This window comes from Melopsittacus undulatus, chromosome 3 (assembly GCF_012275295.1).
Source record: "Melopsittacus undulatus isolate bMelUnd1 chromosome 3, bMelUnd1.mat.Z, whole genome shotgun sequence".
Lineage (NCBI taxonomy): Eukaryota > Metazoa > Chordata > Aves > Psittaciformes > Psittaculidae > Melopsittacus > Melopsittacus undulatus.
In genome coordinates this window covers 84,307,163-84,322,644 of record NC_047529.1, presented here as the reverse complement: position 1 = coordinate 84,322,644, position 15,482 = coordinate 84,307,163, and the positions used below count along the sequence as shown (strand labels likewise).

Below are 15,482 nucleotides of genomic sequence, written 5' to 3'. Positions count from 1 at the left end.
ATCACACTTGGATTAGGTAAAAGGAAATAAAGGTAAATTTATAAAATTCACTACAGTTTTGCCAATTTGTTCTGATATTTTTGTGCTATGTATCACATACGTAGTATCTGCAGTAACCTAAAAAACTTACAGAATTCAAAATGGAGATCAACAATGGCCTGTAGCTAATTCAAAAGGTAACCAACACTTCATAAATGGTATCGTACCAAATGCAAGAAAATTACTATATAGCTCCACAGCTATAAATCTCACTGTAGAGGTATATAAAAAACAAATCTGACTAAAACACAATACACCAAATTCCCTGACCAAATCAACTCGAATCTCTCTAATCTCCTTTACTCAAGGCCTGAAAACCATTGGATGTATCATCATACTATGTACATGCAGTCCACCTCAATTTTCTCATACCCATTCTGTCACTCTACGTAGAAAAGAAACACATACAAAGACAATAAATCCATCTCAAATAAGACTATCTCAAACTGACAGAAAACCAGTCTGACAGTACTTTTGTTATAAACACAAGCTGCTCAGATCATGGGGAAAAAAAAATCCATTCTTAACATGAAGACAAATGAGCCCCATCTGTCATTGGTGAACTCTTCTGCAAACTGCCAGTAAGCTCCTGGGCTACACCTCCCTTCCACAAACACTTGAACAAACCTTGAGGAAGGAGATATAACAGCTCCTCCTAAAAGGAGATTATCTGGAATTTCCTGATCCCTTCCCACTGTTTTAGATTATGCTGCTGCACAAGGAGCCTGTCCACATTTAAGAACAAAAGAAAAAGTGGCAAAAAGCCCTCTCCACTAAAAGCTTTTAGGCAGGAGTACAGTTTCCCTCTCCTTAGCCCACTGCTTCTTTTAGGAAAGGCCAAGCCCATTCTTTTATCACCTGTTAAGCCCAGCAGAGGACAGCCTCTAGGGTGCCCTACCAACACACACTTACTACAGATATGAGAGAGGATAGAAAGGCTTGTTCGTTACTAGTTTACTTATTTAGGAACCATAATTGAGATTTTGCTCTTCACTGCTCTCTGGGTTAACTGACAGCTGTAAGCCAAGAGAAACAATCAAATCTAGATCAAAAACTAAGTAAGTTCCTGAGAAGAAACAGCAGAAACCTCAATCAACAAGAAGCAGTAAACAGTAACAAGGCAGAACTGATCTTCCAGCTCAGATGCTGGAGTAATTTCAAACTTATATTCCAACAGTCTTCACTGCATGTAAGAGAACTGGATGTAGTTATAAGTTATGTATAAAAAATACGAGGCTTCTATGCAATTACACACTGATTTTTCCAACATTACCTTTCATTTTGTAAAGACCTCAAATATAAAACCACTTTTTTAAACCACATGATACTTTTGCACATCTCTAATAAAAGAAGGATTAAGCTACCATCCAAAAGCACTCATGCTTTCACCCATTACAAAAATAAACATTTTAAAGTATTTTAAGTATTAAATAGTAAGATACTTAATCAAGTATCAAAATGTTTCCAAAGACTCCCGCTAAGGAGAGAGAGAATGTCAAAAGATCATTAATGTAACATCACCAACAAACTGCTTGAAACAAAAATAACTAAGTACTTATTTTGGACAGCAATTGAAGTATGCATTTCTTTTTGCAATGAATGAGCCATGGAAAACTGCAAAGTTTTAGACTAATTTCATAACACTATTTATATCAAATCAAGAATTTTATGTTACTAATAAAAGCACTCTTTAAAAGTTTGTCCTTCCAAACTCTTTAACCTTCCCTGTCATTCAGGCTGACTGATAAGCCACCAGCTGTTTTTTTTCTTCCTCGTGCTACAATGCATTCTCTTCCTTTTTAAGGCTAGTATACCCAAGCAACAAACAGCAGAACTTAAGCCAGCTGATAGAATGTCACAAATCTATATATTTAGCTCCCATCTCATTTATTGCCATTCCTCAGCGTCAGCCATTTAATGTCCCTTTTGCTCCAGTCTACTGACATTCCTCCCTGAGCTGACAACACTGCAGGCTGGAACAGCAGCCAGGAGGTACAAGAACACACAACAACAAAGCCAGACCTTATCTGTTATCAGAGACAAAAAACATGACTTGTCAAACATACCCAAGGTGAAAAACGTTTTAGTCACATCACTGTCATTCCCTCCATGTCCATTCCCTCCAGTTCCTGATCTCATTTTTGCTGTTTATAAATTGTGTAGTTGTTTATGCAAATACTAGCTTTGTATCTTTAGTGAAGCAGAAATTTCTTCTTTTACCATATTCAATGAGTGCTGTTCTATCTTTACCTAACAGGACAGAAAACCTTCCATCACTACTATATTTATTTGCATTATTTATTTCATTTGTACCTTCTCAGTGTTTTTCATACATACTAATACAAACTGTACATTAAAGTCATATTTGCTTTCATTTTAAGACTGTTTTAAGCATTAATCCTTTTCCTGTTGCCACAGGAAATCTTAATATGATAGTTTAGATTCCAAGTCAAATAACTATAAAATAATATCCCTCAAAATGAAATTTATGCTACATGTTCTGTTCATATAAAAACACTAATCTAATTACTGTCATATTTTGGAAATAATTAAACTGCTTAGAATTATCAATGTAAGTGAGAAAGCTGTAAAGATAGACAAATTAACAATTTCATGGTTTTAAAATAGGGATCTCTGTTATCATTAGAGGCCCATCTGCAATTATTTAAAGGCCCACAGTACAGTTTGGTAGCTCCCTTCTTTAAATGGTCATAAAAACCTTTAACCAGTAACTGAAAGATTGTTAACAGAAAACTCTCTCAGGAAATCAGATCCCGTGAACAATCTAATGGCAGGCATGCTTAAATAAGATAGTGAATAATCTGTTTCATCCTATTCACTAAAATAAGGTTTTCAGAACAGTGACAAGACATCAGTTTCAATAACACCAGGAGTAAAACTGCTCAATTCCATGCTCCACTTGGGAATCGTGACACATTTATCTAGAAAACTAACAAGTTCTGCTGTGTGTAAATCGGTCTCCAAAAAAACCCTAATTGTAGGTTCCAGCGGTGCCCTCTAAACCTCACAGTTCACATTAAGCTCACATTCCAGTAACAAAAGGATCCTCAGGATATACGGTCCAATAACTGATTTCCATAACAATACCTTTTAATTACATGTGAATACATGTGACATTACCCAAGGCACTTAAAGTTGGCAAATCTGCTGTAAAGGACTTCCAATTTTCAGTAATTAAAAGTGAGAAAGATATGTTTAAATTGGAGCATTATTGCAGATGGTGACACTGTTGTTAGAAAGACTCTACAGAAATGGAAATTCTTATACTTAAGGGACACCATTCCCTTTTTTTCCAAAATTATCTGAGACATGAAGTCACTCTTCCTCCCAGGAAAAGGAAGGGCTGACCAAGAAACAGGCTTTGAGGTTATACTTAGGTTCATGCAAAGAGGTCCTCAGTAACCACTTCATTTCCCCTTACTAGTTACTGAAACTTTGGACAAACTTTTGCATCCCTTTCAGGCAATAAATTATATGCTGAATTATTCAGTGTTTTATAATTCTAAGTTCCAAAAATAGATTTATTAGTCACCTTGAAAAGTGGGAGGAAACACGGCATTACACACTCCTAGGTCAGAAGACCTTAAAAGCTATTTATATATAAAATAATCGCTTTTTTTCCTCCAGAACAGCAATGTGACAAGCAAAAGTTTCATAAAAAAAAAAAATTAAAAGGATAAAGCACCACACCAAGCAACAGAGCAAATAAACGCATGACAAAAATGCATAGCATTGTTTTGTGGACAATTTTTTTGTGGCATTGTCAATGACAGCTGTGATAGAATTTTCCATATTCAACCAAGATAACTGGGGAAAAGAATGCATTTTGGACATATCTGAAATAACAAATTAAGGCATTTAACCTTTCTAAAGATAAACATGCTTTCCATTCATGTGACTGTTTTTAATTACCTCAATAACTGACTAAACCATAATTTACAATCACAATCAGTATCAGGTAATTTTTGCTTTGCTCCTTTACTTCTGCACACATTTGAGTATTGGTAATACAACTGCAACCTGATTCATAGAATTAAACTCTATAGTAGAAAAAATGGTGGTTTCTGCGAACTCATGGGGTGGGCGAGTATCAAAATTGTTACCTACTTTGAGACAAATCAACTTTTGAAATACCTATTTGTATCTTTAAATATACGGGATCAGCTCCAAGTATTTAAGCAATGGGAAGTACAAAACCTCATGATTTAAACAAAGAATGATAATGCTTAGCCAAAGGAGCTTTGTACATTGCGATTGATTTCTATGCACATAGTTTGCACTGCATTAGGTTCATCAGGAATTCATTTACTAAACTAGGTCTAGAACTTCTTGACATGAAAATATTGAAAACACATCACAAAGTAATTTTCAATTGTTTCATCAAAACAAAAGTCTCCCTTTCAAAAGTTTAGAAAAAAAACAGTAGGGTTATATAATTGTTAGTGTTTGTCATTCTACTACAGACCAAGTAGCTGAAAGCTTCAACCAGTGCAACAGAAAAAAAGGCTACTAGTTTTCAGTCTACTTGCTGTTGTCCAATTATTTCTTCTAAGAAAATCATTAACATGTTTTTCAATGTTGACCGTATTTAAAGTGAAAAACTAAACAACTCCATTAAACTTCTGAAAATGCTGTTACGGAAGTGTTCAATATACACATACAGCTGCCAGAATCAGTAATTCTTGCAAAATTCAAGTCTAGAACTGCAAACAGGCCAGAAATGCAAGAGGTAAAGTACAACCCTCTAAATACTTAGTGCTTTATGGCCTAACCCACTCTGTGTGCTTGAAATTACTTCTGCTAAAAGCTGTTAAATTACCAAAGCTTAAAACTCTCTGCTCTATCTGTAAGAAGGTAACATACAAAGAGAAATAAAAAGAAGCAAAACCAAAAGCACCTGACACCTTAAAAAGCCCACTGTTCAGGAGCATTTAAGGCTACAATTCTCAGTACATACTACAGAGTTACGTGCTTCAGCCAACACCACGGAGTACAGAGCAGCAGCGTTACAGTCTAGTATTACAGTAATAATAGCACCTTTGGTTATCATATTGAATGTATTATTCTAAACATTTACAACACTACTAAAATAGCACCTCATCAACAATTACTACATTCAGGCTTCATTTCTGACTAGATTTTGCCTTTTACCCAGGGACTTTAAGGAGACAGTCAGACATTACCATGTTAAACAGTTCTGTTATGACCACCGCCACATCACAGTCACTGCAACCAAACAGGAACTACCGTATCTTTATTGTGGGGAAAAAAGGCATAAGAGTTGTGATAAAGCTTTGAGATGCTCTTCAGGTTCACATGCCAATCTACCCATCTGTAGTAACATGTACCTCTATATCCTAAACTATCTTCCAGCCCTACTGAATGCTGCAAAAGTGTTCCAGGTCCCCTGTTCAGCTTGCCTATCTGCTGACTCTCTGAAGAAACTGAAATCCTTAAGAAAGCATCAAAAGCCCTTGTTTACAACTTTCTAGGTCTCGAAGACATTTGTACTTCTAAAGGACGAGAAAAAAAAAGCAAAATATTTTGACCAAATAAACTCGAAAAACTCTCAAGAGGCCAAAACCCAAGAAGAATTATTTTAGTACTTGCATTGAGTGATATCAAACGTGCTTTTTTTTTAAAAAAGTGAATGTCACCTTAAAACTGATAGTAATCAAATAGTCAAATGAGTTCAAAATATAAAAGCCAAATGATTAGGTTACACACTATGATCCGTAAGCTTAATATGTTGTTTGAACATTATCATCAGTACTTAAAATACATTAACAAGATAACAGCTGGACATTTCTACTGATCACAGTGAGTTTGGACCAGCAATACAGAAATATGTGTTTCATGCAGCATTCGAATTTTTAGACTACTTGTACTTGAAGGAAAAAAAACAAGAAACTGCTGCATACTTATGATAACTTTAAATCATAATTCAGTTGATCTTCCCAAAGCAAGCATCCCTGACAAAAGGGCAAAACCCTTAGTGCCCTCTGATACTACAGATCATAATGTTTGTAACAAAAATGAACTCGAATTTTTAGGTCAAAATAATTCCCGCTATTTCTGGTTACTACTGCTGATTGTTTACAAACCATGTAGCTGAAAGATACTGTTTAAGCTTATGTCAGTAAAGAAACAAAAGCTTCTGAAAAAAATGATAAAAAACCCCACAAATAATAATAATAAAAACAAAAAAAAAAATCAATCTAAGCAACTTAATTCTAAGCATTGGGTGGATGAATGTACACCATTAGAACAGGTGCACAGGCCTTCCCAGAAGACAGAGTATACTATTCTAGATCTAAGAGGCAAGTAAAACAAGTGCAATTAAAGCATGAAAAGGAACTGGCTGCTCATCAAATGGTATTGTTTTGTTCAAAATGCTTAGTGTATATGAAAAGAACAACACACACTGTTTCAAATAAGTGTAGTAAATTTCAAAAGGAAATCAGTACCTTCACAGGAAACAACTATTTTACACTGCTCTGAAAAAAAGAAACATATAAAAGCTTAGAAGTGCTAATTAATATTATGCCAAAGTAACTGAAATTAAACAACTGTGTCCAACTACTGTTCTTATCAGCTTTAAGAAACAGCACAGACTAACTGAATAAATTGAGTAGATCCATACAACAGATGAATACCTACTAGCTACACAATCACAGAATCTCCTATGCAGAGATATCTATTGAGGTAGCATCTGTGTTTTATTTTAAATTCAATGTTCAAGACTAAGGCAAGTAAGCAAGAGTTCCTATGCTATTAAACAAAACACAGAAGAAGGAAAGATCTGAACAGAAAAAGCTTACTCCTATCCTTCTGCATTACGGATCAAATGCAAGTCAGAAGTGAATGCTATAAACTCAACACTACACTGAAGATTTTTCCTTGACTAGTGAAACACACTTTATTAATGAGTTCAAAATTTCAGAAGCAGAACCTAAAAGCAGCACATCTCAACAAAAAAAAAAATCCTCTTGCTAAAAGGTACCTTTTTTTTTTTAATCCATATGCACCCCCAAGGCCTGTGGGCAGACTTATTCTAGTAAAAAACAACAGACCTTTCAGTATTGAGGACACATAAACTAATTTTTACCTGAATGTACAGTTTAGGAGAGATACAAGGAAAACATAAGGCTGGCATTTTGACAGGTGCTCAAAACCACTTTTAACAGCAATTCAGGATGGGAATCAGTGCCTTCTTATCCTGGCATAACGCGGAGCAAGCATTATTAAGTGAAAACTTGCTTTTCACTGATCTGCCTCATATGAAGTTACAAAACTCATGTTGTCCTGTAACAATAAAGTATTGAGTTACTTTTGCAATGGCAACTAACTGCATAAAAATCTGAGCATGTAAAGAGAAACACCTAAGCTATAGAGTTCCTAAAAAGAAAGAAATACCTAATATACCTGTCAAAAGGTTACTGACCACCAGATATGGGGTGGGGTAGGCAAGGTGGGAGAAGTAAAGAAGTCTTACAGGTCTGCTCTGTTAACTAACCAGAGGAAAAAAAAAAGTTTTAAATCCTCTTAATTCACAAGAAATACTGTATTTCCCACCTCCAGTTAGTTCAGCAGGTGTACCCAAGTGCACCTGACCTATACATACCAGGAAGCCAAAATGTTATGCTGAAGCTCTCTGCATAAAGCCTTTATTTACTGATTTACTGCAATAAACATCTGAAAGAACAGATTGAAAAAAAAAGAAAACCAAAATCAATATTTTACAATCTCTCTGCCCCACAACTGACATTTCATTATTTGTATTCACACACAACTCTCTGGTATTCTGTCATACAAGAGCTACTGCACAAAGTAAGGTGAAGTTCTGAGGGAAAACAGTTCAGCAAAAGGAAGTGCAAACAAACTGCCGTAGCAGAGCTATCCAAGTTAACCACTTTTAGTAAGATTAATTTATTCTAGCTAAAATTGTTTATATTTCATCCACAGAAAAACAACAGGCATCTACAAACTGTTAAGATGTATTTTTTAGCCTAATGTTCTCCTGCCACACTTGGCTTCCCCACACTCTTCCTCATCCCGAAGGCACCCAAATGCCTAGCACTAGCTGTTACTGTCAAATTAAAGAACTCATACCCATAACGAGTCATACCAGTATAGTGACTAAATAAGAGAAGTAATCCACTTTCTACGACAAGTGTCATACACATGCTGGGCAGCATTAAAAGCTTAATCCTATGATGTTAATTTGAAAAAGTTATTAACACATGCATCACCATGACAAACTGGTATCCTAAAAAGTATATTCAACTTGTGTATCAGTACCAGATGCAAATCATTTCTTCCCCAATTTCCAAATTTACTTTAAAAAGTATCACAGGAAACATTATCCCTAGCTGAAGGAAGGGCTATTGACACAGTCTTTACTTGTCATACCTCTACCTTGCCTCTTCCCTCCCTTTATTCTAATTCTTATTTACACACACACAAAGCAGAGTATCTGCAAATAGTTAAAGAGCAAAATTTGAAAGTAAGCATGAAATGGGAGTAAGAATATTAACAGATAAATGATTAAGTAATCACCTGTCTAAATGACACTCAGTGCTTGAAGAGTTAAATAGGGAAAAAATAACTCTCACTATAAGATACAAAGTTCATCAGTACTGTTGAACTGATGATGAGCCTGGAATATCACCATCAGAGACTAAAGAACAGGATATTTATCTCCAATACATTCTAGACTGTCTTCCACGCTTTTGTCTCCGAGGACAAACACGCTCTAAAGATTTCACAGGCTTGTTTCTGAATTAAATTATGGCAACGTATGTCATCTTTCAGCAAAGTGCTACAAATGACAACAACAACAAAAAAAAAACCAACATGTGAACCAGAGCTCCAAACCAACTTATCCTTCAAAAGGTGAATCAGGTTGCCAGTAACAGAAGGATATCCACTAAATATTAGACAGAAAGGTAAAAAAAGATTGATACGAATATTAAGGTATGTCTCTGTTTCATCAGCATCTAAATAAAGGGAATCTTTCTCAATAAATCCATTCCCTTACCACTCGCAATGAGAGTGTGTAAAGTACATATATATGTAAAGTTCACATACCTAATTAACTTTTTTGTTTCAAATATTTTTCCAAGTATCTCATTCGGACTGGAAATGAGTAATCACACTATTTTAGTTCTTTCATGTACATTTGTACTTGTATCCGCTGCTGACCTTTTGCCAAGTACCTGTTGGTACTCTGCAGCTCAAGTTTATCTACAGGGACCAGCCATATTCTGTCTTTGCTTCCTACTGCAAGGGTAAACAAGGCCAGCTCTTTTAGCCTCCTTCCCTGTTTACCACTAGGGAATGAAGAGCTTAAGTAAAAGAATCAGAACAATAAATAAAGATGATGTTATCATTTTCCTAATCCATATTAGGGATGCTAATAAACTCTGATATTACCCAATTGAAAAAGGATTTAAATGTTTTGTCAGTAAGTTCCCCATAGTAAAATGAATCCCTGTGTTCATCATTCTGTTGTACTAATTAAACAGTTTTAACTAAAATGGTCAAAAAGTATGCACAAGCTGTTTATCACTGCTGGCCTTTGAGCTTCAGTATGCTCAAAGGACATGCTACTTTGGATGCAATAATTACTGAGTTCTTACATTTTTACTGAAGAGGCACAGAAGAGTTCCAACAGAGAATTTCATATTAATCAGAGCTAACAGGGTACTTATTAATAATAAAGCCATGATTATAGTAGAAAAAATCCCACATTTATTCAGTTTAATATTGGTAGGTACTAATTCCAAAAACTGTTTAAATTGATATCAGACAAACTTTAGTCTCAGCTCTTTAGGGAAATTCAGGAAAATTAATCATTTATCTAAAGCATAAGAAATGCTGAAGACTATTAAGTATTCACCCACAAACAATGGCATATCCTCTATTCTTCTGCTTCCTAAGAGCTCAATCATCTTACTTTCTTAAACTCTGACAGAAGGTATTTTTGATGAACTGTAAATGCCTTCAAACTTTAGCTGTAGAGAGAACACATTTTTAACTGAAGGGCAAGTAATGGACACCTAATGGATTTTCATCTTCTAGGTGTCTTCTGCACTTCTCTCTCAGGTTACAGGAGCACACATGGTTCACAAAAGTTCAAATCTCAATCTTAAGACTAAAAACTCTGTAAAGGCCTAACACCTTCCCAAGGTGCTAGAATAAGCTATACAAATACAACTGCATTACTACAGCTTGCAATAGAAAAACAATGAGACAGAAGGCAGAGCACCCCAACAATTACGCTATACATCAGATGTGATTACATCATAGAAAAATGTTCCTTAACATAACATACAAAACAAAATCAGTTATTCTCTAGCACGTTTTTTGCGTATCTTCCACTTACTAGTACAGAAGCAGAAATGCAGACTACACAGCATTTAAAATCAACGGGCTGTTTCATAGAATTGCTTTTTTAGAAGTTCAAACCTTGCATCAACTATGGTCTTAGATTAAATCTTAGCATAAAAACACTCAGTAAGAACTCAAAAATCTAAATTAAGATACTATAGGGGATTATACATACTTATTTTAGCTTTGTAATTATATTTTATATACTTTCCTCTGTGTAGGTATTTAAAGGACAGTCAAACAATAGTATTGAAGTAATGTAGGCTATAAAGATTTACTATTTCATCTTTTACACATAAATGCATATGTTTGTATATACATAAAACAAGTATGTTTAAACTTATGATTGACCATTATTTTTATGCCTCAATTTAGGATTCTGTGCACAGAATTACACTGTAGTACTATTCAGTATTCACTACAGTCAATTAATCAATATGCTTACAACTGTAAGTCACAGAATCATAGAATAGTTAGGGTTGGAAAGGACCTGAAGATCATCTAGTTCCAAACCCCCTGCCATGGGCAGGGACACCTCACACTAAACCATGTCACCCAAGGCTCTGTCCAACCTAGCCCTGAACACTGCCAGGGATGCAGCATTCACAACCTCCCTGGGCAACCACCCTCACAGTAAAGAATTTCTTCTTTATATCCAATCTAAACTTCCCTTGTTGAAGTCCCTCCCCAGCATCCTATAGGCCCCCTTCAGACACTGGAAAACTGCTATGAAGTCTCCATGCAGTCTTCTCCAGGCTGAACAGCCCCAACTTTCTCAGCCTATTTTCATATGGGAGGTGCTCCAGTACCCTGATCATCCTTGTGGCCCTCCTCTGGACTTGTTCCAACAGTTCCATGTCCTTTTTATGTTGAGGACACCAGAACTGCACACAATACTCCAAGTGAGGTCTCACGAGACCAGAGTAGAGGGGCAGGATCACCTCCTTCAACCTGCTGGTCATGCTCCTTTTGATATAGCCCAGGATACGGTTGGCTTTCTGGGCTGTAAGCACACACTGAAGCTGGCTCATGTTAATTTTCTCATTGACCAACACCCCCAAGTCCTTCTCTTCAGAACTGCTCTGAATCTCTTCTTTGCCCAACCTGTAGCTGTGCCTGGGACTGCTCCCACCCAGGTGTAGGACCTTGCACTTGGCATGGTTAAACTTCATGAGGTTGGCATCAGCCCACCTCACAAGCGTGTCAAGGTCCCTCTGGATGGCATTCCTTCCCTGCAGTGTACCAACTGAACCACACAGCTCGGTGTCATTGGCAAACTTGCTAAGGGTGCACTCAATCCCATTGCCCATGTCACTGACAAAGATGTTGAACAAGACCTGTCCCAACACCAGTCCCTGAGGGACACCACTCGTTACTGGTCTCCAGCCAGACACTGAGCCATTGAAGAATAAGTCAGAGAATAAAAGTTTATTAGAACATCATTTCTAAAAATATTGTTAAATCTAAATTACAAAACAGCTTCTGGTCACTCTTCTTTGCATAATATTTAAATTTCTCCATCTTCATGCCTTTGTAAGGCAGACAAGATTGTCAGAAGAGAATGATGACAACCAAAAGAATTAACTGGATTTATCTGGCACTCACTCTGATAGTGTGGCACAGCATGTCTTCCCTGTACCTGATAACAAATCAATTGCTAGATATGAGTAAGAAGTTTCACATAACTGTGTGATTACAATTAAAATACCTTCACAGGTGAAATTAAACATTAAAAGTGAAATTTACAGACAAGTTGCAATCACTGTACTCCAGACCTTGTGAATGCTGTACAAGCCTTGAATACAAAGCAGGTTAATTTCTAACTTGGAGACATCTTTCCTTTTTATATGTGGTGGTATATTCTAGCTGCTTTACCAATTACTGAGGATGTGCAGATCCCATTATGGGATCTAGGAAGAAATACAGACAACGTGTGAACAGGCAGGAGCACAAAGAAAACACTGGGCTTGGCTCCACAATGAAGTTTGAATTGCCAAGTACCACAAGAGTGGTAGAAGCTGTACATTTTCTAGCAAATATTTCACACCATCTCAGAAGAGCCAACTATCATTTTATTCCAGGTCACATGTATACAAATCATTAAGTCTCTCCAACTTCTGAAGTTGTAAAAATTTATTGAAATAAATTAGTGACGACTTCAGGAACATTTTTCTGAATGCACACAAAGAACTAGCATTAGCTAGAGGTATCATACACCCTGTTACACAAGTAACTTATTTACACTATATTTAATTATTAACTGGCAGTGAAGAGCTAAGTTACACCAAATTTGGTTTCTAGAAGAAAAGCTTAATAATAACTATAGGAAATCCAATCCCTTTTTCTTCCTCCTATCTCATGATCCTGGTACAGCAAGCATCAAGTTCTGTAAAAACCACAACTGATAACTAAGGCAACTCCTTGCAAAGGATGCATTATAAAATTATAAACCCAAAGATTTCAACAACTAAGCTATGTTTTAAAAAGCCAATAAGCAATATAACTCTAAGGTATATACAGATATCTAAGTACAGAGCTACCTGTATCGCTTTATGGCACAATTGCATAGCAAAGCTCACAGAATCATAGAATGGTTTAGGTTGGAAGGGACCTTAAAGCTCATCTAATTCCAACCCCCCTTCCATGAGCAGGGACACTTTCCACAAGACCAGATTGCTCAAAGCCCTGTCCAACCTGGCCTTGAACATTGCCAGAGGTGGAGCACCCACAATATCTCAATATTTCCTCTCAAAAAAACTGTAATTCCACGGAGTTTCAAAAGAATCTATATGTTTGTCATGAGGATATACATGCATGTGCTTGTGTACATACAGATACATGTATACAGATTACTTAATTTTGAAGAAAAACCGAAGGGGAAGGAGATGCCCTTACTGGCAATGCAAATTCTTTTAATGCTTTTCTCTATACAGGTATTTTAACCCAGAAGCATGAAACAGCTTTCTGAATGCTGAAAAGGGAGCAGAGACATTTGTTTCACTCTTCTGTTGCAAATAATGACTTGCACTCAATTTTCTTAATGGAGTATGTTATGACATTTTATGGTATGGAGTATCCCTTTGGTTAGTTTGGGTCAGCTGTCCTGGCTGTGCTCCCTCCTGGCATCTTGTGCCCCCCTCCTCCCTGGCAGAGCATGAGAGACTACAAAGTTCTTGCTTACCCCAAGTCAATACTTAGCAACAATTAAATCACAGGTGTTATCAACATTATTCTTATGCTAAATCCAAAACAAAGCACTACAGCAGCTACTAGGAAGAAAATAAACTGTATCTCAGCTGAAACTAGGACAAATAATAAAGTTCAATTTGGAGAGCTTAACCTTATCAATGATCCAAAGAAAAGCCAGAGATACACAAGTGTTTCAATTTTTTGCTGTTCTGTATCTTTTTCCTCTTCATACCACCACTTCAATGTGTAAATGCCTCACTCTGACCGTGCACTCCTCCACTGCAACAGGACATCGAAAATATTAGGGAGGAATAACACTATTATTTTCTTTATGTTTGGGCCAGATTGACAGGACTATTTATTTTCTCACAAGTTGTTTTAACAAACCATTCAGACCACAGGACTTCTGTATAGTTCTTCTAGTGAAATGAAACCATTCTCCCTTCAAAAGGTAGGTGTACAATAGAACAGAACACCCAGTAGACAACATAACATTGGCATGCAAGCAAATAACACTGCTTAAGAAGGGAGGGATGGATGAGGGACTGTAACAACAACAAAACCCAGTAAACAACCACCTCAGTTAAAAACACTGACTGAAATTCAGTACTGTCTCCAAGGTCTCTACAGAGTATTTAAGGATTCTTTGACTTTTAGAGATACTGTGAGAGGAAAAGAATAGTCCCCAAAAGTACTTCCCTCCTAAAACACTACTACACAGTGTCTCAGGACAAACAGTACTGAATGATAGAGATAATTCAGACCTTAGATCTACAGCTTCATAATCCATACCAGTTTGTTATTTAACACTACCTTCTTCCACTCACACTCACTACAAATCAAGCCACCAACCAGAACATACACTGCTTTCCTAAGAAGTGTCTCATCAAAAGCAATTCAGTGTGATCCAAGGGTAGCATCACATGAAATTTACATTTAAGGATGACCACAAGGATCAAAAAATAATTTAAGGACTAAAAAGATATACTTACATCTGGATACTCTTTTACAGGCACATATAGTTTCTCTTGTAACTGTACAATAGGTCCCACAGCATCTGGTAATTCTGCACTTCTCTTCTCCGTACTACCATTTAATGTGTCGTTATACATGTCTTTCCGTACTCTGCTAATTTCTGTGGGGGGAAAAACGTATATTAGGTATTAAATACAGTAACACATTATAATCTAGCATGACAGTCTTCCTGTAATCCTTCCCCAGCCTTAATGCCACTTCCTTGCTCTCTACATAAGCATCATGGTAGCTTAAAAGAAAAAAAAAATCCACTCTGGTTTTGTTTAGGATTTTTTGTGATTTCAGGGCTTTTTGTCTTTTTGTTTTGGGGTTTGGAGGCTTTTTTTGGGGAAAACGGGATGTGACACTTTGGGGTTTTAAATGCATCACAAACACTATGCAGCTCCTTAAAACTCATACAAGATAGTTTACATCATTTACAAGGTGTATAAAACCCATTTTTATGCATTTTTCATAACAAAGCACCTAGAAAGCAAACAAAACCCAAACAAACTAGAAATCGTGCCTAACAAAAAATACAAGAAGTATCTATACTATCTACTAGTTATGAAATTAACTATAACATTTGGAAATGAAATGGTGCATCATTTAGTAGTAAAAAATCTGCCAACCCAAGGGTGCAGTTACTGAGTACACACTGTGACAAAAAAAAGGTAGATTTTGTTCTACTGACTAACTCCCAAGAGATTACAAAAAAAATGAAGACAAGTATGGCATCAGAGACCTAGGCAACCTCTACATACACCTAGAAGTCCTTCTACTTCATTGTAAAGTAATGAAAAACTCCCTGACAGCACCAGGGAACT

General features: G+C 36.4%; 1 protein-coding gene across 9 annotated transcripts in view; it reads right to left on the bottom strand.

The window, feature by feature from the left end:
• The window catches only part of QKI (QKI, KH domain containing RNA binding), a 155,807-nt gene that overhangs the window by 102,962 nt on the left and 37,363 nt on the right, over nucleotides 1-15,482 (bottom strand). For all 9 annotated transcript variants that reach the window (XM_034060700.1, XM_034060701.1, XM_034060702.1 and 6 more), the window contains exon 2: nucleotides 14,634-14,776. In XM_034060700.1, coding sequence (XP_033916591.1) covers nucleotides 14,634-14,776 — 143 coding nt within the window. The remainder of the gene's footprint in view (nucleotides 1-14,633; nucleotides 14,777-15,482) is intronic.